Source organism: Cydia strobilella, chromosome 2 (genome assembly GCF_947568885.1).
Source record: "Cydia strobilella chromosome 2, ilCydStro3.1, whole genome shotgun sequence".
NCBI lineage: Eukaryota > Metazoa > Arthropoda > Insecta > Lepidoptera > Tortricidae > Cydia > Cydia strobilella.
Genome location: NC_086042.1, coordinates 5602369 through 5630191, shown reverse-complemented (window position 1 = coordinate 5630191; position 27823 = coordinate 5602369). Strand labels below are relative to the sequence as shown.

General features: G+C 45.8%; 2 protein-coding genes across 2 annotated transcripts; one reads left to right on the top strand and one right to left on the bottom strand.

The window, feature by feature from the left end:
* Positions 1–15: 15 nt before the first annotated feature.
* LOC134751400 (double-strand-break repair protein rad21 homolog) lies at positions 16–23974 on the bottom strand. Its single transcript, XM_063686794.1, has 21 exons — positions 23879–23974; positions 23310–23612; positions 21552–21667; positions 20631–20814; positions 19917–20085; positions 19388–19497; positions 18960–19072; positions 18396–18483; positions 16333–16471; positions 15511–15731; positions 14738–14848; positions 13613–13697; positions 12757–12819; positions 12044–12199; positions 10494–10589; positions 9700–9798; positions 8882–9094; positions 8308–8501; positions 5113–5205; positions 4277–4441; positions 16–3488 (listed from the first exon to the last, which is right to left on the bottom strand). The coding sequence occupies exons 2-21, from the start codon at positions 23565–23567 to the stop codon at positions 3363–3365; spliced, it is 2799 nt and encodes a 932-aa protein (XP_063542864.1). The 5' UTR covers positions 23568–23612; positions 23879–23974; the 3' UTR covers positions 16–3362.
* Positions 23975–25473: 1499 nt separating this feature from the next.
* Positions 25474–27686, top strand: LOC134750207 (large ribosomal subunit protein eL15). The gene is made up of 5 exons (XM_063685343.1): positions 25474–25574; positions 25813–26005; positions 26254–26390; positions 26974–27084; positions 27404–27686. Exons 2-5 carry the CDS (start codon positions 25834–25836, stop codon positions 27596–27598), a joined length of 615 nt encoding a protein of 204 aa, XP_063541413.1. The 5' UTR covers positions 25474–25574; positions 25813–25833; the 3' UTR covers positions 27599–27686.
* The last annotated feature ends 137 nt before the right edge of the window (positions 27687–27823 follow it).

The window sequence follows — 27823 nt, the reverse complement described above, 5'->3', positions numbered from 1 at the left end:
ATTAATACTACACAGTTTTATTAACAAATTTATTGCAAATACAGAAAGTTTTATGACAAAAAAAATCTAAATCTAAGTGAGTACCCCCGCCCGTAGAGAAACCTCTCGTAGATGCGAAGGCATACCTTAATGCGGAGGTAACCACTTAAATATTAATTAGTCAACTGAAAGATTTGGTAAAAGTGCCTGGCATTTATAATGCGTTATAATTTTTACACATAATTTTAAAGTTTCCAAAATGAATACAATCCAAAAAATGTGGAGTGGATCCACTTTGCTATGTCATGACATAAAAAAACATCGTTCTCAAAGAAATGTAACAACTATTCTAGCCCCACAAATAAACCACAAACTTATATTTATTTATTTATGGAAGGTTGTTGGTGTTCATACAATATCACTCTAAATTCTTGTACATTTCGGGGTCAAGACTAATTAACTAGATAAAGATCTTAATTTAATTTCTTCATAGAGTAACTTATACTAGAGCGGTACTGTCATAGTAAATTTTGTAACCCCAGTAAATTCACTGCCATCTGTCGACACACTTTAAAACTAAAATTGAAGATTTGTAAAAATACGATAAAATGAATTTAAATATAGATAAATGATTTTTTTTATTTGCATTAATTGTTTTGATGATTTTGACCCATGTTCTTTCACTGATATGCGTTAAAATTGTTAAATAACAAACGAAACCGTCAACGCCATCTATACGACTGTAGGCCAAAATTAGTAGCGCCCTCTAAACGAGAATCAAATTTTCTTGATTTTCAGGCACGTTTTTTCCTTAGACTGTATCCATCTATTACGGAGTTATATCTATCTTTGATTTCTTCAATCACACTATACTCGCAATGTGCAATCTTTAACCTTTTCGACGCCGTGTCAAACACAAAAACAGTCGTCCAGACGCCACGTAACCGAAGTGTCAAAACTGAAATTGAACTTTAAGCATATGCATGTAGGTCTATGTTGCTCTGTGGTCTATGACCGATTAATCGGTCTTTGGCGTTGAACCTACGGTGCGTATCGGTCCTTGGCGTCCAAAAGGTTAAGCTAATACTAACAATTTGAATAAACGTTACATAAAATATGGTATAATGTAAATACTATAGCAGCGTCTACGTATACCTAACGGTAATTAAACAGCGGCATGTCGTAGAAACAAACATTATTAATTAGCTTAATTGTTAGTCACATTGACGTATTGTTGTATCTAAGGGAGGTATTCCACTTGTACCATTTCTTGGTTCAATGTGTATTTGCGTCTCACATTTTGTTTAATGAGAGAGTGAGATGCAATGAACATTGGACCAATAAATTGGACAGGTGTAATACCAGCCTAACCAATTCAACTGTCCTGACACAATGTAATAGAAATTTTAAATTAACATCCAAGTTTGAAACGTTTGTGTGACTAAATAAAGAACAGAATGTTAACAGTGATATTGCGAAGATTACGATAAGGCATTTACTTGAATCACATGATGATGGTATACAGTGTGGAGGTTGGAAACGGGTGAGAATCTTGCTTCACTGCTAGATGCAGGGTCTTTCCCGCTATTAATAATCGAAATTTGTATTAACACATTTATTGCCACCCAACTACACAAGATCCGCGCCAGGCCACAAAAATGTAGTCACATAAAACTGTAGTACAACGATCCCGACTATCGGGTCGTCCGGCCTGGGAACGAAACAATAAAATACCCGATAGTCGGGTTTTCGGCATTGAATGTGTTAACTATCAATCCAGTCTATCAGCGTTATAGTACAATCATTGTAATGTGCTCTCCAAACCCACTATACAACATCATTCGTGATATTTGAACACAGATTTCGACATGAGGAGTAATTTCACTACTGTTACACACGACACGAAACATCTCAAACGCAACTTATTTGCGCATTCTATGTAATCCGATCTTTTGTATAACTATGTACCGATTTAAATCTGACACAACAGTAAGGAAATTCCGTGTGTAATCTCTAATCACTTATGTAGTAACATTATAATATAATATACAATTCCGATATCGCATACATCCGAGTGGCAAAAATGATCGGTATACATCATCCTTGTTTTATTCTGTACACATTCTAAACACGACAAATATTTCCTTGCTAATCGATAATGGCTTTTGCTGAAGATGTTGAAGTACCCATATTGACAATGACTTAATAGTACATTGTGAAACGTGGGGGGTAAGTGAAATATTGTACGAGAATCTATATTCACGACAGCCGCCGGCTGGAGTGAATTAAAGACTAGTAACAATATTCTTACCCCGGAGTTACACACAATGTTTTTCATCACACTTGTGAAGAAAAAACAAAATTTTAAGCGAAATAATTCTGAATACGGTGGCATTTCAACCCCCGTGTCACCCGTTGACCACGAACGCTGTAAAGGGTTCGAAACGTCGGGATGTATTATAAATTCAATATACGCGATATAATCCGTTTTCATAGTTTTATTTCATGAGAATCACGACTTCATGAGTAACTATCACGGTAACCGAAGACAATATTTTTAAGTATAAACAACAAAAATAATTCATAAACGTCAGTATTTTCAAAGTAAAATTCATTTATACCTACTTGGTTCGTATAAATTAGTGACATAATAAAAAAACTCTTTTTTTTCAGAATTCATAACTCCCGTGGGAACAATATAGGCCTGAGATCTTTTTCGAGCAAGTGTGATGAAAAATATTAATAATGAGTGTTCCAATTCAGGTCGCCAGTGTTAGGCCCGCCGAGGCCCATATCTAAACCCACACTACAATATATATCCTACATTTCCTTGAGAATACATGCCCTCTGCAAACTTGTATACCAATTATCTCTTTAATAACATGATCAGTACAAAAAATACACGCTTACATAATTTTGGGATTCAAGATACATTAACAATAGCAATCTACTATCTTCGACTTGAAAGCATTTAAAACGTCATTCTTAAACATTTTTACAATAATTTGACTTAACCTATAGCAAAACAAAATAAGGCATTTCCCTACTCGTGGCTATCAAAGAGAACTGTCATCACTTACGAATAGAGACCACGGGACATTAGTGTTACATGCACAGTAGTGATATATCGTATTCATCTTTATTACTGAGATCAGTGCGCTCCTTGGTCCATCAATTCATATTTTCCATTTTTGGGGCCCTGTGGACTCAAATCGTAAGGCCAACTTACAATCGTTATTTTTTGGCTCAATCTAGTACTGTGTGAAGTAGAAAACTTCAATAAACATCACTATAACTGATACCTCTTTATACCCTCTTTTACATACTAATTTAGATATTCCTCTTTTATATTATTATAGCTAATATAAATAACATTATCGCACTTAGATCGCCTCCGTCTCGAACTGCACGCCCTTAATAATAGTAATAGGTCCATATGTTTCGTCTTGTTCTAACTTTATTACCTGATGTTTCTTCAGAACCAGTAAACTGTAGAATTTCTGTGCCACCTGGAACAAGAATTAATAATTTTAATAATTATTAGGATTATAAAAACAAGACAGGTCTTTTTTCATAATTAAAGGTAAAATTTTATCAATCAACTAAAATCACAATAGTGATGTTTATGTTTTGTATGGAATATTCAATATAACTAGACTTGGTAACTGATTAAATGGCCAATGTCAAGACATAGCTTGGCATATTTAACAATGAAATATGTTGCATGAAATTAGTGTAATGGGGTTAAAAGCTGCACAAAGCCCAACTTAAAAAAAATTGAAGAAAAGCCATAATGATCTTATCAATAATCTTGTCGAAGAGCGATTTTATACTGCGGTCTGGATACAGCGACAGTATGCCACAGTCTAGTGTTTATACGGTTTCACTATTTCTGCCAAGTACCTTCTGGGATTTATTATTTTATTTAACGTTTTGGACGCCAATGACGGATATATCGGCACCGCAGGTCCAACGCCAAAGACGAATTAATCGGTCGCAGACCACAGAGCAACATAGACCTACGTACATGTGCATAAAGTTCAATTTCAGTTTTGACACTTCGGTGACGTGGCGTCCGAGTGACAGCTTTTGTGTTTGACACGGCGTCGAAAAGGTTAAGGAATTAAACTACAGCCCGTCAGTTACAGTCTTTTAAGTGAGTGCGCTTATAAAGCATGCCGTACGTTACATTTTTTGCGGTTGCGGAACCGCTTTTGAAAAAATCTCAGTGCGTTCTAAGCCAAACGGAAGCGGGAACCGACTGAGGCACACACACGAGTTTGGAGAGCCCGGTTACCTGTTTCCTGTTGTTGTGTCTGGGCGCGAGCTCGGTGAAGGCGAGCTGCAAGTCGGCGGCGAGCTTGGGCCGCATGACCGCGAACAGCTGCGCCGCTCGCCGGTTCAGCACGCGCTCCTCGAACTGCTCGTCCGTCTCGCCCGCTTCGCGTTCGCCCTCCTCGCCCTGGGAACACACAGCGTGTTTCAATATCATGTTTGTAATCGGAAAACAGTAACCATAGGATGCGGGCATTATAAAACAATCAGTATAAAGAGCATTTATCTAAAATAGGTCTAACAGGATTTTTAGAAATTATCCTGCGGACGATTTCGGTTTTTGACTGGGAATAAACACTGCCTCTTTTTCTTTAAGGAACTTTTCTGACTAAAGAAATTTAAGAACCGACAATGGTAAGGTCGTTTAAAATGTTTAAATCATGTCCAGACATTCCTATGTCCAGATTTGAAAGAATCAGGTTTTCAATATTTATTTCAGAAAACGCCCATTTATCAAATATTACCAAGCCCAGGAGGGCTCATTCTACTCAGAATCGACAGCATTCTCTATCCTGCCATTAAAAAAAGATGTCCCAAAATGTCCACTCCATTACGTCACGTTTTATTGTGATTATTTTTTTTTACTTGTATGTGCGTGACGTAGTGGAATGTACAATCATCATACACATTTTTGGGACTTTTTTTTATCAACAGGATTGACTATGCTAGTGATTCTGAGTTGAAAGAGCCCAAAAACACCAGGATCTGTAAGAATCAGGTTTTTAATATTTATTTTAGAAAACGCCCAAATACTCGTATTTTTATTCTATGTTAGTATCAATTGCAGGAAATACTTACATTTTCAACACTGGGTGGTAAGTCGTAGTCGTGCTGTGGACTTTGGTGGCCATTGTTGTCCTCGTAACCTAAGTTGGTCATCTGCATGCCACCCTGAAGAACAAATACATATTAAAGCAAACGCAAGTTATTTTCATGAAAAAGTTTTATGTTTTGTGTTACAAATCTATAAAAGGTTAAGACGTGCGACTTTTAAATTCGAGTGCACAGGTGCGAACCCCAGCTCGTACAATGAGTTTCTCGAAACTTATGTAGCTATCGCCTAAAAACTCTTGGGATTAAGTTGGCAAAGTGGACCTCTCTCTTAGGCGAAGGATCCAAGCAGCGGTGTGGTGTGGCAACGCTGCACCGCGCGGAACGGCGGAAGCGCGGCCAGAAATTTTGTATCACGGTGTAGGTAATCCGCCTTGATCTAACACACGACGACAGCCTCCGCTGTTCCGCGCGGTGCAGCGGTGCCACACCGTGACGTGGATCCTTCGCCTTAGGATGCAACCGTGAAAATGTAACAGAGTTTTTATTTGTAAACTGACGTACTGAAACTAGAATGGTTAAGTAAAGTTTTAGTGAGATAAGAAAAATGTGGTATAAAATGGTGACCTGGTAGTCGGGCTCCAGCCCGTGCAGCGGCAGCGGCTCCATGGGCACGGTGTGGCCGAGCTCGTGGTCGGGCGGCGCCTGCGCGGGCAGGGCTCGCGCTAGTAGGGCTGCGGGCACGTCGCCGCCCAGCTGCGGCATCATCGGCAGCTGCCGTGCGACCTGTGGGTACACACCTGGTAGTCGGGCTCCAGCCCGTGCAGCGGCAGTGGCTCCATGGGCACGGTGTGGCCGAGCTCGTGGTCGGGCGGCGCCTGCGCGGGCAGGGCTCGCGCTAGTAGGGCTGCGGGCACGTCGCCGCCCAGCTGCGGCATCATCGGCAGCTGCCGTGCGACCTGTGGGTACACACCTGGTAGTCGGGCTCCAGCCCGTGCAGCGGCAGTGGCTCCATGGGCACGGTGTGGCCGAGCTCGTGGTCGGGCGGCGCCTGCGCGGGCAGGGCTCGCGCTAGTAGGGCTGCGGGCACGTCGCCGCCCAGCTGCGGCATCATCGGCAGCTGCCGTGCGACCTGTGGGTACACACCTGGTAGTCGGGCTCCAGCCCGTGCAGCGGCAGTGGCTCCATGGGCACGGTGTGGCCGAGCTCGTGGTCGGGCGGCGCCTGCGCGGGCAGGGCTCGCGCTAGTAGGGCTGCGGGCACGTCGCCGCCCAGCTGCGGCATCATCGGCAGCTGCCGTGCGACCTGTGGGTACACACCTGGTAGTCGGGCTCCAGCCCGTGCAGCGGCAGTGGCTCCATGGGCACGGTGTGGCCGAGCTCGTGGTCGGGCGGCGCCTGCGCGGGCAGGGCTCGCGCTAGTAGGGCTGCGGGCACGTCGCCGCCCAGCTGCGGCATCATCGGCAGCTGCCGTGCGACCTGTGGGTACACACCTGGTAGTCGGGCTCCAGCCCGTGCAGCGGCAGTGGCTCCATGGGCACGGTGTGGCCGAGCTCGTGGTCGGGCGGCGCCTGCGCGGGCAGGGCTCGCGCTAGTAGGGCTGCGGGCACGTCGCCGCCCAGCTGCGGCATCATCGGCAGCTGCCGTGCGACCTGTGGGTACACACCTGGTAGTCGGGCTCCAGCCCGTGCAGCGGCAGTGGCTCCATGGGCACGGTGTGGCCGAGCTCGTGGTCGGGCGGCGCCTGCGCGGGCAGGGCTCGCGCTAGTAGGGCTGCGGGCACGTCGCCGCCCAGCTGCGGCATCATCGGCAGCTGCCGTGCGACCTGTGGGTACACACCTGGTAGTCGGGCTCCAGCCCGTGCAGCGGCAGTGGCTCCATGGGCACGGTGTGGCCGAGCTCGTGGTCGGGCGGCGCCTGCGCGGGCAGGGCTCGCGCTAGTAGGGCTGCGGGCACGTCGCCGCCCAGCTGCGGCATCATCGGCAGCTGCCGTGCGACCTGTGGGTACACACCTGGTAGTCGGGCTCCAGCCCGTGCAGCGGCAGTGGCTCCATGGGCACGGTGTGGCCGAGCTCGTGGTCGGGCGGCGCCTGCGCGGGCAGGGCTCGCGCTAGTAGGGCTGCGGGCACGTCGCCGCCCAGCTGCGGCATCATCGGCAGCTGCCGTGCGACCTGTGGGTACACACCTGGTAGTCGGGCTCCAGCCCGTGCAGCGGCAGTGGCTCCATGGGCACGGTGTGGCCGAGCTCGTGGTCGGGCGGCGCCTACGCGGGCAGGGCTCGCGCTAGTAGGGCTGCGGGCACGTCGCCGCCCAGCTGCGGCATCATCGGCAGCTGCCGTGCGACCTGTGGGTACACACCTGGTAGTCGGGCTCCAGCCCGTGCAGCGGCAGTGGCTCCATGGGCACGGTGTGGCCGAGCTCGTGGTCGGGCGGCGCCTGCGCGGGCAGGGCTCGCGCTAGTAGGGCTGCGGGCACGTCGCCGCCCAGCTGCGGCATCATCGGCAGCTGCCGTGCGACCTGTGGGTACACACCTGGTAGTCGGGCTCCAGCCCGTGCAGCGGCAGTGGCTCCATGGGCACGGTGTGGCCGAGCTCGTGGTCGGGCGGCGCCTACGCGGGCAGGGCTCGCGCTAGTAGGGCTGCGGGCACGTCGCCGCCCAGCTGCGGCATCATCGGCAGCTGCCGTGCGACCTGTGGGTACACACCTGGTAGTCGGGCTCCAGCCCGTGCAGCGGCAGTGGCTCCATGGGCACGGTGTGGCCGAGCTCGTGGTCGGGCGGCGCCTGCGCGGGCAGGGCTCGCGCTAGTAGGGCTGCGGGCACGTCGCCGCCCAGCTGCGGCATCATCGGCAGCTGCCGTGCGACCTGTGGGTACACACCTGGTAGTCGGGCTCCAGCCCGTGCAGCGGCAGTGGCTCCATGGGCACGGTGTGGCCGAGCTCGTGGTCGGGCGGCGCCTACGCGGGCAGGGCTCGCGCTAGTAGGGCTGCGGGCACGTCGCCGCCCAGCTGCGGCATCATCGGCAGCTGCCGTGCGACCTGTGGGTACACACCTGGTAGTCGGGCTCCAGCCCGTGCAGCGGCAGTGGCTCCATGGGCACGGTGTGGCCGAGCTCGTGGTCGGGCGGCGCCTGCGCGGGCAGGGCTCGCGCTAGTAGGGCTGCGGGCACGTCGCCGCCCAGCTGCGGCATCATCGGCAGCTGCCGTGCGACCTGTGGGTACACACCTGGTAGTCGGGCTCCAGCCCGTGCAGCGGCAGTGGCTCCATGGGCACGGTGTGGCCGAGCTCGTGGTCGGGCGGCGCCTGCGCGGGCAGGGCTCGCGCTAGTAGGGCTGCGGGCACGTCGCCGCCCAGCTGCGGCATCATCGGCAGCTGCGCGTGCTCCAGTCCGTGACCCAGCATGCCGCCGTGCGATAGACCTGTGGACGCAATGCAACAACGCTTAACTCTTTGACCTCCAAAGACGTGAACTGAGGCGCGCGGCTACAGCCCAATATCAACCTTCGTGCATTCCGATAAGGTTTACGATGACGCGCCGCGCACGATAGGCGTGGTGCTCAGTTTCTGTACTAACGTCTGTCAGATCTAAGCGTTTGTCCTTATTACTTTGGTATTTAGGTTAATTTTATGCAAGAAAGGATTTAAAGGAACATTTATTGCAAAGGATTTATCGCGCTATTGCTTTAAATTAAAAACACTATAGGTACTCCGAACCGAAAAGCCCTAAGGTCACCTTTGGCAACTTGTACATGAATTTGGGACTACTAGAGGATTAAACCTACAAATATTCATCACTAACCTTGCGGCGTCATTCCACCGTGCTGCAACCCAGCGGGCGTCATGCCACCATGCTGCAACCCCGCGGGCGTCATGCCTCCGTGTTGTAAGCCGGCTGGCGTCATGCCTCCGTGCTGGAGGCCGGCCGGCGTCATACCGCCGTGCTGGAGACCCGCGGGCGTCATGCCGCCGTGTTGGAGGCCTGCTGGTGTCATACCGCCGTGATCCAATCCACCTGGAAATAAAGGTTTTGTCAGTAAGATGATCCAGGATTTTAAGTGTTATGTAAAGTGAGGTCTTAACGCTGGCGTCCACTAGACTCGCCGAGGCGAATCGAATCGAATCGCAATAATTCGCCTTCTATACATTTACTATGAATGGTAAATTCGATTCGACGCGCCGCGGCTCTTCATCAATAGACGCAGTTTCATAGTAAATGTATAGAAGGCGAATTATTGCGATTCGCCTCGGCGAGCCTAGTGGACGCCAGCCTTTAGTTGTCGATGAAGCAACGTTGAAACGGACACAATGTTGTAGTATGATGTTTAGAATTGGGCTAACGAAAATTTTAACTATGCCCGAAGGAGAGGCGCGTAAATAGGCCGAAAGGCTATTAGGTCTCAAGATGTAGAGAGGGGGTTTATAAAGTTAAATATCCATCTTTTTTGGTGTGTTTTGCATAAATCACCTAAAACTGATTATACAAAGAAGGAAATTGGGGAACACTTTCTTACCAATGGTTTCAACTTTTAGGAACAGAAAAGATGAATTAAAATTTGTAATAAACCAATGGAGAACAAAATTTTACTAAAAAAATATTGTGATGGTGGATAAGATCACCTGGTGTCATGCCGCCGTGGTGTAGGCCGGCGGGCGTGAGGCCGCCGTGGCCGAGGCCGCCTGGCGTCATTCCGCTGTCTAGCCCCATTGGCGTCATTCCTGAAATTATTGTACCTTGTTAATAGTCTCTCTGGGATAATTTGATTATCATATTCATTGTTTGGTTGGCTTCGTTTGTATATTTCATTAACCCCTCCTCCAGTCCCTCAACTCATGCGATGTCGCGTCGGCGGAAGTTACCTATAAATCCCACTCCCACCGTCGTGATGTCGGGTAACGCTATATTATAGAAATTCAAAAAGCTTGAGGGTAATAGGTTTTTAAAATGATGGTGTAAGGTAACTTTGGATGTAGGGTCTAGAGGCTTGTTTCCAAAAACCGGCCAAGTGCGAGTCGGACTCGTGCACGAAGGGTTCCGTACCATTACGCAAAAAAACGCAACGCAAACGCAAATCACGTTTGTTGTATGGGAGCCCCCACTTTAATACTATTTATTTTATTCTGTTTTTAGTATTTGATTTGTTGTTATAGCGGCAACAGAAATACATCATCTGTGAAAATTTCAACTGTCTAGCTATCACGGTTCATGAGATACAGCATGGTGACAGACGGACGGACAGCGTAGACTTAGTAATAGGGTCCCATTTTTACCCTCTGGGTACGGAACCCTAAAAATACTTTTAATTTACTATAAATGGTAACTGCTGATTTAGCACCATGTCATAATGCAATGATCGCATCACGACACAAATTTTTCTTAGCACGTCTAAATATCAGTGCCATATGTTAGGTACCTCCATGGTGCAGCCCGGCGGGTGTCATGGGGCCGAAGTCGTGCCCGTCGCCGTGCTGCAAGCCTGCTGGCGTCATACCGCCGTGTTGCAGGCCTCCTGCGAGACAAATCATTACGAATAAACAAAGATAGATATAACTCCGTAATAGATGGATACAGTCTAAGGAAAAAACGTGCCTCGAAAATCAAGAAAATTTGATTGAATTTGATTCTCGTTCAGAGGGCGCTACTAGTTTTGGCCTACTGTCGTATAGATGGCGTTGACGGTTTCGTTTGTTATTTAACAATTTTAACGCATATCAGTGAAAGAACGTGGGTCAAAATCATAAAAATAATTAATGAAATGAAATGAAATCATTTATTTCGTGTAACCGTGACACATACATTCTGTTAGTAAAAAAGCTGTTTCAAGAGGGTTAGTATACCTAAGCCTAATAACAATTATACCTATACCTAAACCTACACACTTAACCTACAAGTTACCACTGTATGGAGCCCATTGGGGAATGTAGCCCCGCACAGTGTAACATTAGCGGACAATCCGGCTTATCCGCTATCATCCTTAAGATGATGTTGGGACTGTCCCGCACCCGGCGCACCAGGGATGCGGCGCGCCTGCGCAAGGTCGTCTGAAAACAATCAACGCGCGCCTCCGCAAACATTCCTGATGCGCTACAGAAGCGAGGCAGTCCCACAATCACCCGGAACGCGTTATTATATTGGACACGGAGAGCCCCATAGGCCCGCTGCGAATACTGAACCCAAAGGTTGCAGGTATACAGGGAAGCACAGAACGCTCTAAACAGAGTCACCCGAACCCCCCTGGAACACCCCGCAAACCTTCGAGCTATCATATTTGCACGCACCGATAAGGCCCTCCGCTCCCGTTCGATGTCCATGTCGTCTTTGAGGTCGGCCGCAACCACATGGCCTAAATATTTAAATTGGGTTACCCGGTCCATAGTACTGTCGTTTAGCGCAATTGCGGGGAACTCTGAATATTTGTTGCGGTCGCACTCAAAGACGACATACTGGCTTTTTTTTACATTATATTTCAGACCGTGACTGGCAGCATAAGCCTCGCACACATTGAGCAGCCTTCGTATACCACAGACTGAGGCGCTCAGAAGCACCATGTCGTCCGCGTAACTTATGTTAATGCATATAAAAAAAATCATTTATCTATATTTAAATACATTTTATCGTATTTTTATAAATCTTCATTTTTTAGTTTTAAAGTGTGTCGACTGATGGCAGTGAATTTACTGGGGTTACAAAATTTACTATGACAGTGCCGCTCTAGTATAAGTTACTCTATGGAATAAATAAACTGAAATACCATTATTACAATATATAAAGCAAACTGAATTAAAATGTCTGGCAACAGGTTTTCACATATCTAATTCAATCTAGAGGTGATATGGCGTCCGAGAGCTTTTAACATATACTCTATGACCAACTATATTTGTAAAGAGGTATTATCAATTTACGTATCTACCCTGATACTAAAGTACCACAGTCCATAGGCCCAGCGTTGCTGACACTACTAACCTGGTGTGAGGCCGCCGTGCTGGAGGCCGGTGGGCGTGAGGCCGCCGTGGGCCAGGCCGCCCGGCGTGAGGCTGCCGTGAGGGAGGCCGCCCGGCGTGAGGCCGCCCTGCAGCAGCGTGCCCGGCGTCAGCGGCGGGCCCAGCGCGCTCAGCATACCTGACATCCAAACAATGTTGTAGGTATGTACTATGTAAAACTTTACAGTTTAAACCACGGTACAGTCATTTCGGAACTACAATGGAATACACAAGATAACAACAACACAAATCTACAGATGTACACAGTACTGCAATAAATCAATCTTATTCTTATAAACATATGTACCACTCTCAGAAACTGGTACAATCGATCCGGTTCGAGCGAGCTATATACTTACGCCGCACTCTATTCCATAATTTGACAAAAAAGAACTGAACCGAAGTCACCTTAAAATTTAAAGATAAACCTTTCGTCTGTGTTTGGTCTCCTGATAATATTTTACAGTCTTCTTCTCAATTTATTTAAGAACATTTTTTTTTACTTTAGGTAGGTTCTATACGGCTCGGACAAACTTTGAAGTGTTTGACCCCCCAATATACTTAACCCACACCCTTACTCGTATGAAAGGTTAATATAAGCAAAGAGAATTGATTATAATTTGATAGCAGATAGCATAGCTGTCATTACTTGTAAGTAAAATGTGAAACAACGCAGTGTAAAGTTAGTAGTCTTACCTGGGGTCTGCGGGGCCTCGTCGACGTCGGAGCGCGGGGTCTGGTAGCCCGCCTGCGCCGGCTCTACCCAACCAGATGGCGTTACAGTTAGTACGGCGGAGGTTAATGGTGATAAACATTATGATAAGAGTGTTATAAGCCAAGCGTTATAGACATGTTACTGAGGGAAGAATGAAAACACACTCCCACCACCTACAGTATTGCTCCCCCGCCCAATAGTAATTTATTTAAGTGAGCTTTTGATCCCACTGGCTCGTGACCACACAGAAAAGATTGCGTGATGCTCATGGCAGCCAAAGTGTTATGAGACGTTTTTTTGTTTAGTCGATTACGATTGATTTACTGGGGGACACCAATAGATGATGAGAATATTAAATGTTTTTCAGTTACGTTAATGGTAGCATAGCAACTTTAACAAAATACATATAATATACAGTTAGAGAGTAAAGCTACATTTACTATACTGTAAAATTTCAAACTTTTTTACCATAAAATCTTACCAAACATTCGTAGCGATAAGGTTAACGATTTTAACTATCTAATAGCTTTCTGTATGTTGACATAAATGGACCTCTCGAGCATGACTTGTGGTTCTGTGAGTATATTATATTATTAAGATTGCGGTAAACATGATAGATTTGAAAAATATTCATTGGTATTGAAAAAGTTCGTTATATAGAGCGAAAATGTGATTATCAAGAAATGTGAAATGCATGTTAAAAAACCCATGAAAAAAAGCAGAGGTGCATGTTACGTATTTACTTCTGCCAATTTCAAATAGGATCTCCGTTTTGAATGGGAAACATTCTCGCTCGAGAACGGCACAATGCTAGATGTGCATGTCCGCGGTACTCACCGACTGAAGGTTCGTACTCCTGCGGCACAGGAGTGGGAGGTTCTAGGTCTGGTGCCGGCGCCGGCGTGTCCGGGGGTAGCATCGACTGTGGACATGACATATGTTAATAAATAATAAATAAATGTCGTATATTTTATAAATATATTAAATAAAGTAGTAACATTACTACATTATAGCTGTACTATTTGTAATACAAGAAATACGAAAAAAAAAAATTAGAAACTAAAATCCGTTCTGAGCCATGCCGGGTCCAAAGGTCCCCATAACACTAGCAGCGTTACCCCGCTGTATGGCGATGGAGACCTGTTGGACGAGCCATGACTCAGAACGGGGGCCACTCCCTTTCTCTCTTGCCAAGCATAAATAAATGTGTTCTATTTTGTAACAATTAGTAGTCAAACTGGAAAAGTTTTTATTGAGGCCATTGGCCTTTTTACCGCCACAGACGTCATCTACGCGCGCGGCTACAGCCCAATATCAACCTTCCTGCATTCCGATAAGGTTCACGATGACGCGCCGCACACGATAGGCGTGGTGTTCAAAACCCTTTTCTGGGCTGTAACCGCACGTGTCAATTGACGTCTCTGGCGGTCAGAAGATTAACCCTTGCATATTTTTTTCCTTTTGCCCGAAATTAATATATGTGCTACGTTATTGTTTGGAAAAATAGTAAAAAAATTATAACATCGATTTTCACTGAAAAATCAGTGTTAGAATGCGCATAGGCTAAATCATATTTATGTAAATATATAATTTTCAGTAAGAGATTTTACTGCTATCAGAACAATCCTACTGCCATCACTATTTGTGATACACCTATGATAGTTTTTAAATATAAAATAATTACAAATCCCGAAAAAAACGTCTAAAATCACATACTAAAGATCATCAAATTCTGGATTTTTTAATAATTTTCCGACATTTTCTCTTAAAACGAATGTAATTTTTATAAATAAAAATATTGCGTAAATTTAAATTAAAAATCAGAAAACGGATTAGTTTTACTGTTGAAATAGTATACAGGAACAAATAGATTCTATGTAATAATGTATAAAATGAGATGTTTTCATCACTGTGCGTGTGCGTGTGCGTGTGCATTGTGCGGGTTAAGATGTAACGGCATACCTCGTCGTGGCGGCGCTTGCGCATGCGCCGGCCGGGCTCGGGGTGCTCGGGGGACTTGGCGTCGCCCTCCTCGCCGCCCTCGTTGCGCAGCGTCATGTTGCGCTGGTATTTCTGAAACAACACCAACCATGATAATCTATTCATACAATTGGTTTTACGAGTATTATCACGCAGGTCTCGAGTAGGTTATGCGGGAATATTAGCTTGAACGATCTAGCCCATCTTCTGATAGGCCAACGGAAGGTTTCCGATATACAAAAATAAACCTTTTCCATGAAAATATCTCGTTAGTTTCCTAAATGGACCATTCCTCGAATTCCTGCACTTTTCCAAATTTTTTCGAGAACGTTCCTAACACTGTTACTTGCACATCTGTAAAACAACTTCGAAAAGTATTGAAGGGGCCCACTGATTACCAGTCCGACGGACGATATCGGCCTGTCAGTTGTTCGGAACTATCAAATTTTTGTTCTAACGGACAGGCCGATATCGTCCGGCGGACTGATGCAAACAAACTAAGGCAAACGATTTGGTTATATTACTTGTTTTACACAAATCTCGCACGCACGCAGTCTGAGCCGGCGAGTGGTTGGCGCCATTTTGAGCAGTGATCTGCTTCTTCAGCTCAAGGATTTTTTTAATTATTATAACACGCCTCGAACAAGGGAAAGGTCCGGCAGGCAGCATTAAATTAACGGTTTTTCCACGCCTCCGGTGCCCTTCCAGTTTATGAAGCGAACATAAATATAAAAGAGAAAGTTCAAATAAGATACCTTGAACAATACTCTGGATGGGATGGGCCTGGCTGGTAGAGTGAAGAGTTTCTCCACTCCTCCGGTCTCCTTCCAGTGCATGAGGCGGCGCGTGGGCGGCGCCAGGTCTAGCGTGGTCACGATGTCCGACGTGTTGCTGAGCTGGTTCTTCATTTCTTCGCCGGATATGTTTTTGACTTCGTCAACGATCAGCTTGCGTTTGCGCTTAGTTTTTGTTATGCCTGTGGGAGCAGAGTATTGTTAATGAGTGAAGTGAAAAATAAAGCCTATGCATATGATATTAAGAGCCGTAAATTTTTTTTACGTGTACTTTAGTTTCGGCACTCTCTGTATAATAAAGAATGCAAAGTTGCGAAGAGTCTAGGATAAAAGACTTGACTGTATTGAGAACAGTCAACGACGTCAGCGCGCACAAAGGCAGCAAATCGATTCACAAATGAAGCTGATATGATTCAATATGATTGAGACAAATCTGTACAAACAGATGTGCAGCAGTCGGTGCTGTCAGCGTAAATGTTTCGTGAACTTTGGGTTAGCAACACCAACACAACATGCAAGTTTTTGATCCGTCTAAGGCGGTTATCACACTGGACTGGATGCGATTCTTACGTCGGTTGGATGTGCGAGCGGCCGGCCAGCGGGACCGCATAGCTTTGTATCAATTAAACATCGGTGCTCCGTGCGAATCGTATCCAGTGTGATAACCGCCTAAATGGGGTTTAAATCGCTTTATACAAACTTCAGTGCATCTGTATTTTTTTTTGCCACACTTCGGTGAATTCCAATCAATTTGAAACCGTATCACAAGGCCAGGCAGCTCACCTTTGAGCACGGTGGCGTCGACGGGCGCGAGAGCGAAGGACTCCTCCTCGTTCTGCAGCAGCGTGGTGTTGTCCAGCGCCGCCTCCGCTTCCGCCTCCGCCGCCGGCGCCGGCTCCGCCAGCGGAGCCGAGTCCACCTCCTGCATGCATTCATTTACAAAACATTTAGAAGCATATATCTATTATGTAATTCTATGTCATCCGATAGTATCCGAGTCATATACTATGTTTCAATCTTGCTACGACCATGAAAGTGTGAATGAGAAGTTTCAGCGTAGTAGTCTGGCGTAATATAGTTCCGCTCACTTTTCACTTCGAGTCAGCCGACGATGTTACCCTGGTGGTGGTGGTGTCTAGGTACCCTGTACCTAGAGCGAAGCAAAACTTGAATAAAGCTATAAAAAAAAGGTTTAGTATGATGATGTCACTGATCATGGACCGCACGGAGGGCGGGCGCGGAGCAGTGGGCGGCGGCATGAGCTCGGCCGGCGCCGGCGACGCGGGCGCAGGCCCGCCCCAGCTGCGGGGGGACATACACACACACATACACATACACACACACACACACACACACACACACACAGTATACTGACCATGGGCAGCACGGAGGGCGGGCGCGGAGCAGCGGGCGGCGGCATGAGCTCGGCCGGCGCCGGCGACGCGGGCGCAGACCCGCCCCAGCTGCGGGGGGACATACACACACACACACACAGTATACTGACCATGGGCAGCACGGAGGGCGGGCGCGGAGCAGCGGGCGGCGGCATGAGCTCGGCCGGCGCCGGCGACGCGGGCGCAGACCCGCCCCAGCTGCGGGGGGACATACACACACACACACACACACACAGTATACTGACCATGGGCAGCACGGAGGGCGGGCGCGGAGCAGCGGGCGGCGGCATGAGCTCGGCCGGCGCCGGCGACGCGGGCGCAGACCCGCCCCAGCTGCGGGGGGACATACACACACACACACACACACACACAGTATACTGACCATGGGCAGCACGGAGGGCGGGCGCGGAGCAGCGGGCGGCGGCATGAGCTCGGCCGGCGCCGGCGACGCGGGCGCAGACCCACCCCAGCTGCGGGGGGACATACACACACACACACACACACAGTATACTGACCATGGGCAGCACGGAGGGCGGGCGCGGAGCAGCGGGCGGCGGCATGAGCTCGGCCGGCGCCGGCGACGCGGGCGCAGACCCGCCCCAGCTGCGGGGGGACATACACACACACACACACACACACAGTATACTGACCATGGGCAGCACGGAGGGCGGGCGCGGAGCAGCGGGCGGCGGCATGAGCTCGGCCGGCGCCGGCGACGCGGGCGCAGACCCGCCCCAGCTGCGGGGGGACATACACACACACACACACACACACAGTATACTGACCATGGGCAGCACGGAGGGCGGGCGCGGAGCAGCGGGCGGCGGCATGAGCTCGGCCGGCGCCGGCGACGCGGGCGCAGACCCGCCCCAGCTGCGGGGGGACATACACACACACACACACACACACACAGTATACTGACCATGGGCAGCACGGAGGGCGGGCGCGGAGCAGCGGGCGGCGGCATGAGCTCGGCCGGCGCCGGCGACGCGGGCGCAGACCCGCCCCAGCTGCGGGGGGACATATACACACACACACACACACACACAGTATACTGACCATGGGCAGCACGGAGGGCGGGCGCGGAGCAGCGGGCGGCGGCATGAGCTCGGCCGGCGCCGGCGACGCGGGCGCAGACCCGCCCCAGCTGCGGGGGGACATACACACACACACACACACAGTATACTGGCCATGGGCAGCACGGAGGGCGGGCGCGGAGCAGCGGGCGGCGGCATGAGCTCGGCCGGCGCCGGCGACGCGGGCGCAGACCCGCCCCAGCTGCGGGGGGACATACACACACACACACACACAGTATACTGGCCATGGGCAGCACGGAGGGCGGGCGCGGAGCAGCGGGCGGCGGCATGAGCTCGGCCGGCGCCGGCGACGCGGGCGCAGACCCGCCCCAGCTGCGGGGGGACATACACACACACACACACACAGTATACTGACCATGGGCAGCACGGAGGGCGGGCGCGGAGCAGCGGGCGGCGGCATGAGCTCGGCCGGCGCCGGCGACGCGGGCGCAGACCCACCCCAGCTGCGGGGGGACACACGGTACATTACTCATAAATCACACATTATGCAGTACCAGAATATAAATAAATAAAGGAATAGCCGACAGAGAGATTTCTAAAAAGACTGCGAGTAAATGAAATCAAAGATTAAAACGGCGAAGTGTCAAAGATATTATCAAAGAAATCCCTAAGAGAAAAACATTAAAATTTAAGAAAATTCTATCGAAAAAATCTAGTCACCTAATTTAAGTATTAACAAACGTCAGATGCGGAAACACATCCTATATGCATAGAAATTTGTTGGCCAAGCAATCAACTATCTCTGCAACTGACTGCACATTCAATTAGTTTGATTTGTAAGACACTAAGTACCTTGGTATAGTAAAAATGATATGAGAGCCCTCGTGACTTTCATAATATTAACACTCGGTATAAAATAGCTAATAAACCTAATTAATGGCATTTATATTAATATTGATATGATGGAGAACGGACGCACCTGTGATGCGGCGAGTTGCCGGCGTCGTAGTGGTCGCCCATGTCGTCGTCCGAGTCGGGGGCCTCCGGCGCCGGCGCGTGCGCCTCGCTCACGCCCGCCGCCTCGATCTCCGCCTGACATAATACTTACTGAGATTACGAGTAATGGTACAGGCTACGACTATAAAAATGCAATAATTACGGTTCCTTTACCTATCACGCAAAATTGACAAAAATTGTTCACGGTAGGTGACACTGAGGGCCAGATTGCACTAACCATAATTGATCTGGTCAACTTACAACTATAAAACGTCATATACAATAAAATTTTGTGATTTTTTTAATGGTGACCGGCGATTTGGCGCAACCGATCTGTCGCTGGTAAGTTATGAGTCAATATCAAAGGTAGATTTTAAATAAAAAATCAATTGTAACAAAAAGTGAGGTTACCTGCAGCGACTGCGGCTGCGCCGAGGGTCCGGCCAGCGCGGCCGAGCCGGCGCTCGCGCCCGCCGCCGACACGTCGCCGAACAGATCGCCCTCGAACAGCCCGCCCGCATCTGTTCACAGATATAGCAAGAATTCAAGTTTAAATTTGATAAATTACACATGTACAGCTGTAAAGTTTGCCACGGAAATACAAAAAAAAAGTTGTAGGAACGAGTCGCTCACGTATTTTAAGTCGATAAACGTAGACATGTTTCACTCCGTACCGAGGAGTTCATCAGGAGCTTGCGTTGACGGTGACGGACCGGACCGGACGGGAATAATATATTTAATATGTCCGTGTCTGACGGAAGTTTTGTTATTAAAATTGTAGGAACGATTTTCAGGATAATAGTAAACTTGTGACAATTGTGACCAAACCATGGACACGTATTCTAGACTAGAATGTCACTCAAGCAGCGCAATACAAATGTGTAATGTGGAGGCCACATGGATAGACAGAGACAGACAGACAGTGGTGCATGATACTCACGTCCGAAGTCGGGCACGTCGCCGATGGTGCCGCCGAAGCCGTCGTCCATGGGCGCGTGCGCGTGCGGCTGCGCCTCGAGCCGCCGCTCCAGCGCCGGCGCCGCCAGCCCCGCGCCCGCGCCCTCCTTGCCCAGCTCCAGCGACGACCCGTCGGCGAACAGCAGGTTACTCTGCGGACGAATCGATGCTTATTCTACAAGTAACCGCCTCACAGCTCAGTAACGCACATCACTTGCTAACTTACTTGCACTCATTGATACTACTTCCAATAGAGTAACAAAAATCTAAGCACATTTCGGGCGATGATGGTGCTGCTGTGAATGATTTTTACACCTAAGACCCTAATCTGTTAACAAAAGCCATTGTTTCTCTTTTGTGAGCGGTCAACTCTCGTTCTAAGCGCGTGGCAAAGCAACAATGTCGTTTAAAAAGCTTGTGTATGGTTTTGGTTTTAAGGTTCAAATCTATGTAATAATATAAGCGCTCGCCTACATTGAGGTGGTCGATCATCCTACATTACCAAAACATGTTAGATGTACACAGACGTTGTTTCGTTGCCGCGTGGCTCATGCGGGAGCTAACAGCACACACAAAAGAAACAATGGCTTTTATTAAACAGATTAGGATCTTAGGCGTATAAATCATTTGAGAAAATTCATACTACAGTATCCGGAGAAAAACATAAAAATAGGATCAGTCTAAAATACTTTCTTACCTGTTCCAGACCTCCCTCAGTGCCGATAGCCTCTCGCATGATATCCGGGTTGTCCGTATCAAATCCCATATCGCCAAACCCATCGTCCGGGTTGACCAGGTTGAGGGAACCATAGTCCTCACGCATGGTGATCTCTTCCGCGCGGGACTGGTTCATTGAGAACTGCGCCTCAATGTCAACCTCACTGTATGAAAACAAAGCAATATTATTTATATTGTACTTGTTTTTGTATCCCATAACTCCCATAAGCGATAAACAAACAGAAAAGGGGTTTGACGGGAAATGATGACTTTGGCTTACTTGCTTTTGGAAGATTGGGGATGTAATAGTACTAGGATCAACAGCCGAAGCCAACAGCACAGAGGCCCTATTAGACAAATTTTTATGTTATGTAATACACCAGCTAGAACCCATTGACGGGTACAAATAGATACCCGTAAATCGATCCCAGCTGGCGTACGGGCTATTGTAAATAAAGTGGAAAAGAGGGCCGGTTATGGTGTTGAAGTTTGGCTGGTCAAAAGATTGGGCTATTGTAAAGAGGTACACCTGCCATAACAATGTTTTACACGTTATCGAGGAAGGCGGTGAATCGCCGCTGACTAGATGGGCCCCTGAAACTGCCGTCGTAAAGACGACCAGGAGCAACACCAGTGTGAGCGGCTCAGGGGTGTCGAGAGGTGTGCGCCGCCTTCTACAGTGGCTGTGAACAGCCACTGTGCCAACTTGCATCTTATGCATCTTTCACTTTCACCCCTGAAGCATATAGCTCTAACGCCTCCTCTCTGGACGGCCAATTAAGGCAAGCCAGAGGCGAGATTCCTGCGGGTCCCCTTAGGGTCCACTCCGACCGACAAAGACACTCCGGACACACTAAATTAAAAAATATAGTTTTTAAGCCTTAGCCAGAATAATCCTTACTTCAACTCTGGCATGGCAGTGTCGAAGTCATGGAACACCTCGGGCAGGGTGATGGCGTTCATGGCGGCCTCTCTGTGCTCCTCAGGCAAGTCCACCATGCCAGGCCGGAAGGCCATCTGAAATTATTACACTCAGATATATATCTAATAAAAAGTAACAGTGAAATGTAAAGAAACGAAACAGCTGTGTTAACACTGTTAACTAAGCTTATCATATGTTGAGATCTCTGTTAGTACATGTTTTTCCTTTTACCATATTGACTTATACAGCCAAATTGATATGTTCTGTTTATAACTCTATCATTACAATAGGAGTCAAATTATCTTAGCCTTTAAATTTATTTTTGAGTTAATTGAATGATAAGTTTTGATAAGTACCCGTTTTCAGGTTTTTATAGGGTTCTGTACCCAAAGGGTAAAAACGGGACCCTATTACTAAGACTCCGATGTCTGTTTGTCTGTCTGTCTGTCACCAGGCTGTATCTCATGAACTGTGATAGCTAGTATTTCTATGTATTTCTGTTGCCGCTATAACAACAAATACTAAAAAATCTGGAACCCTTGGTGCGCGAGTCCGACTCGCACTTGGCCGGTTCTTTTATATTAATTAAATATAAAATTTGATTGACTTAAACAACCACAATTCAATTGCCTACCACTCAAAGGCATGTGATATTATCACAAACAATAATCTTGCACCAAAATACCCATATTAAGCTTAAAATATGATTTTTTGTACAACTTCTAGCCAAGCTTTAGAATCTGTCAAAACATTCTACACTCTCTGTCATCTTAGAGTTTATACTAGTTGTGTCTTCAGCTACTGCGTCAGAGCCCAGTTCCGGATATTACAGTTATATCCAAATATTACTTATATTTTTATTTAGAACAGCTACTGAACTTTAGTAGTAAACAAATGCTTATGTAGATCTAATTGAGCCCATTTAGTGCTTAATGTTAATTGGGAATATATTTTGATAATAATAAAAAAGTTGTGGGAACACACTACACAAGTGAAGATACACCGATCGCATCGATACATGGAGTTAGTAGTCAGCAAGTGAAAAATACTTTACACCCTTATTTTTATGAGGGCCACGAAGACCCTTTTGTCTTGTAGCCCCGGGCCGCAAGATGAATTTGCTTAAAGGTGACGTTAGGATGCCAAGGTTATGTTTCTATAGGCCACCTAATAAAGCTGCTTAGACCTATCACCTATCAAACCAACAGTTTTGGATCTTCGAAACACCTGAAAGTAATGATTTCTACTATGGCTGGCTCTGTTTAACTACTGTTTAGCCAGTAGTATAGTTGAAAACAAGTACGTAATAATCTATATTTGATAAAGAGAAACATCATAAAGAATCATCTTCAAAGAAATTCAAATGTGTGTGAGAAGTCCCCAATTCACATTAGGCCTGCATAAAGAATTGTTTAAAACTATGATTTACAATGAGAGAAGCCCCGTGCCCTGCAATAGGATGATATGATCAGGATGAGTCATTGAGAATCTGCAATAATACAAAATACCACTTCAAAATTTTCATTTCATTTGGGTAGTTGCATGTCAACATGGATATTGTATATCTTATGGGCATACAGTGCAATCAGAATCGGACCAAGCTAACTCTACAGTCTACATGGCATTTGTAATGACAAAATGTGAGAATATCATCCTAAATGTCAAATTTCTAAGAACATAATGATGTTTACAATGACTTTGTTGTATTAAAAAAAACTAAATAAAAACATAACCCACCTTGATCTTAACGAAAGCTTCATTACAATCCTGCAGCAGATACTTGGCCTTCCGCGAGTAAATCCTTACAACACCAAGCAGCAGATGGCCAGATGTCCTCAAAGCCATCTTCACTTTAGGTTTCAAAATACCATCTACGGATTTCTCGATATTCGTCTCGAACACATGAGCCTTCGTCAGCTTTTTGTCCCAATGGGCTGCCAACCAAATTTTGGCTAGCGGCCCTTTCTTGGCCAGCACAAAATGTGCGTAAAACATAGTGAATGTCTACTTGTTCCAATACAGAATTACATCAAAGCTGGCCTGAAAGAAATACACAACATACAATAAACAAGTCTAGAGGTTCCCAATAAACGCAAAAACGTCTATCACAGTCATTTTGATCACAAAAAACAGGAACAAACTAAACAATGCCCACTGATGTCGGTCGTTAACGACTAACACAGTTTGGCGCCCAATCTAAATAGTAGAGTTTTTTGGCGAACGCATTAACTTTAATATATAAAACACTTTCACGTGGAAATTTAAGGTTTACTTGCTAGTTTCAATGATAGTGGCGGTGATATTACCTGATTATTCTATGAAAACTCATTAATTTCACCTTTCACACAACGTAAACATGACAACAGTTACGCTTCAAGATGGCCGCCGACCGTCGTCCGTCAGTGTTTCCAACGAAAGGTTATAAAAAAACCGTTAAATGTCAAGGCGCCATATTTAGTGATGATTTAATAGCATTAATTATATATTGCATTTTGTTTTTTATAATTCATTTATTTGTATCTTAAAAGGTAGCACAAGCAAGTTATTTAAATTTCGAGACATAATATGACGATTCAACACATCTGTGTACAATTGTACATTCGATTATATCAATTATTAGAACTTGAAAAAGTAAACTTAACAGGATTCAAAAAGATTTAAAAATACTATTGATACTGGCGTGCGTACTTATTAGCTTTTCTTCTCGCTGTCAAGTTTACATAATAGCCCATGTCGATTATATAATTATAGTCCTTAAAATGTCTTTTTTGTACATTACCGAAAGTTAACCCCAAGAAAACTATTAATACTGGATATAAATGGAATCGATTGACATAAAAAAAATACATGTAAAAAACTTTTCATTTTCATACAAATTGTATGGGGATAGTTTTTCTATATTTATGGCTTTTCTAGCCGGAAATTTTTTTGGTCCAATACAAGCTTTTGATCATGGACAGGAATGGGATCGATTGACATCAAATAAAAGTTTGTCAAAAATGACCATTTTCTCGCACCCTGTATGTTTTTTCCAAAATCTGTAAACGCCAATCTTCATTAATTTGAAATCGAAGGAAGGTCTCCTAAGACCATTTTCGCCTAGCAACACGGGATCTGGTAGCTGCCCTCACTGACCCAAAATCTATTATATGTAGATTTGGTTTTACTCGTAAACTTTTAAAAACCCCTAAATTTTGAGGGTTAATGTAACTTGATTTAATGGCAACATTTTTATTTCGTTTAGAAATTTAAAAATTATTTTAATTTCTAGTCAAAATCAAAACGAATCAAACTACCATACAATATTTTCGCGTTTATAAATTTGCCTTAAATAGCTAGGTTTTTTCCTGTAGATTGGTAGCATTGGTAGTGTAAAAATGTTGCCAGTTTAATACATTTACCCTTAAATGAGGGATATAAATAGATTAAGAACATTTTCATTGATTCTTTGATTCATTCTCAGTAACAACACACAACGCAGGCCAGGCTATAATCAAATTACTAGATTAAGATACGAAATAGGTATTCCAACTGCTTATTTATGGGCTTAAAACAGTAATTGTCACTATAGTTGGTCAAGCAAATCTTGTCAGTAGAAAAAGGCGGCCATTTAAAAAGTGTAAGCGCGAAGGGATATCGTCCCATAAAAAATCTGAATTTCGCGCCTTTTTCTACCAAGATTTGCTTTCCCAACTATAAAAGGTACCACATTGTCGGTTATCGGTAAGGTTGATTTCAAATTGAAGCTTTATGGAAATAGCATCTTATTAACAACCGATAATAAGTACCCTTTCGGTTGAAAACGGCACAATTTTAAAGATTACTTTTGAACACATAATAAAAATAAATCAGCTGCATAACTTGTATTAGCTGAAATGGGAAAAAGTTATTCATGCACATGGCAACATACACTGCCGCCATATTGATATTCTGGTTGTCAATGTCATTTACATGTCAGTCCATTAGTATTCTTTTCCGGTTTACCTGTGGAGTACGCGAGACGTATGTTGAATTTAATCTTTAATAATCGTAGTGAATTAATAGTGTTCTAAGTAATCATAGTACTTAAAAGCCTTATTGCATCGTTCTTTCGAAGTATTTAAGTGTATTATCTGATTTAAATGTAGTTTTTGATTACAGCGTGAACATGTTTTATGTGACTGGGAAAGGTCGTGGATCGCTCTATTTGTGGCCAGACCGATGATGTGACTTCTGATCAAATAATTGATTTTGTTGCTAGGTCTGCCACAGGCTTCCCAAGATGGGCGCGTACAGATATATTCAGGAATTGTACCGCAAAAAGCTGAGCGATGTTATGCGTTTTCTCTTGCGCATAAGGGTATGGCAATACCGGCAGTTGACGCGCATGCACCGCGCCCCCAGACCCACCAGGCCTGACAAGGCGAGGCGGATGGGATACCGCGCCAAGCAAGGTATAATATACCTGCTCTCATTTATAACCTAAACCACGTTGTTTCTCTAGTAATAATTTTTTTTTAACGAGCTTAAAATGTCCCACTGCTGTGCATAGGCCTCCCCCCTAGACTTCTTGTAATCAATTTATATTCTATAAATATCATATAAAAGTTTGTTTGGCCTTCAAGATTCATCAAATATCCATCTATACCCTCAAATCTGTTGCCAACTTTGTAACCTAAACCAAAAACCGCCGTTCGTGCAGGGTATGTGATCTTCAGAATCCGCGTGCGCCGTGGAGGCCGCAAGCGCCCGGTCCCTAAGGGCGCCACCTACGGCAAGCCCAAGAGCCACGGAGTTAACCAGCTGAAGCCCACACGCAACCTGCAGTCCATTGCTGAGGTTAGTTTTTACAGGAATGCAACATTAGAACCAGATTTGATTAGGTGGTCAGAGAACCATATGCAGGATACACCTGGATAACTAAGAGTCTAACCATGCTAAATACTATGCTCTTAATTGATTTGTAGGAAAACTGAGGTCAAGAGTATTAGCGGCTTGTCGAAACTATTCTAGTAGGGTTAGGCAAAGTATTTAGTAGTTGTGCATGCTCGTTCACTGAAAAGATCGCTCCCAACTAGTACAATCTCACAACTGTATTAGTTTGGTCGTTCACTCCTCTGTCCTCGCTCCCATTCTATTTCGTTCATGTGTAGTGTACTAAAACGTACTAAGAGAAGAATCATTAGAGAATAGTTTGGTCTAGTATAGTGGAGGGAATTGTATCTTTAATTTTGGTACATGTACTACACAAGCCTAGTATTTAGTACTAGTGCTATTAAGTCTTTGTTAAATTTCACGAAGTTGGGTTTGCATTTGCCAAAATTAGTTAAAATTACTGTTTCACATTCCGTCAATGTCCACAAACTTTATGATGGTATTAATTTGAGCACATGTCTAAATCAACTTATTTCTGTATTTTTAGGAGCGTGTTGGTCGTCGTTGCGGAGGTCTCCGCGTCCTCAACTCCTACTGGGTTGCCCAGGATTCTTCCTACAAATACTTTGAGGTCATCCTGGTTGATCCTTCCCACAAGGTAATAAACTACTGACTGACTTGCTATCAATATTATTATAATTTAACAAAAAGCATTAAGGAACTAGAATGAAAAAGTTTAGTTGAAGAGATGGTCATCTTTCTCCAGTAGTCCTGTTTCTTAAATAGCTAAAGCTTTAAAGTCTATTTAAAAGGCAATTATGCCATAAAACATTAGCGTTCTTATGATGAACAACTGTCATGCACCAATCTGAAAGGTTTTGCTGAATACTCACCTACCATACTATCTGATAAATCACCTTCTCAAAACCCATTCATGCCTGTCTACACATGTCACTAAACCTGTCCCATATTTACAGGCCATCCGCAGAGACCCCAAGATCAACTGGATAGTGAATGCTGTCCACAAGCATCGTGAGATGCGTGGTCTCACCTCGGCCGGCCGCAGCTCTCGTGGTCTTGGCAAGGGTCACCGCTACTCGCAGACCAAGGGAGGCTCTCGCCGCGCCGCCTGGCTGCGCCGCAACACGCTGCAACTCCACCGCAAGCGATAAACGGCAAATGCCACTTGTCAATGACTTTCTATTTGTCTATCTTTATTTTCACATGGAAAGCCAATGGCCTAATAAACATAAAAACCTATATCTGTTTTTGTCGAGACATTTCCCAAGTTATGTGTTCATGTAAGTATATCAAAATACTGGATGCATATTGAATTGATGTAAAATTTGGCCACTTACTAGTTTTTTATTAATTTCAGATGCAGCTCTCAGCTGAGA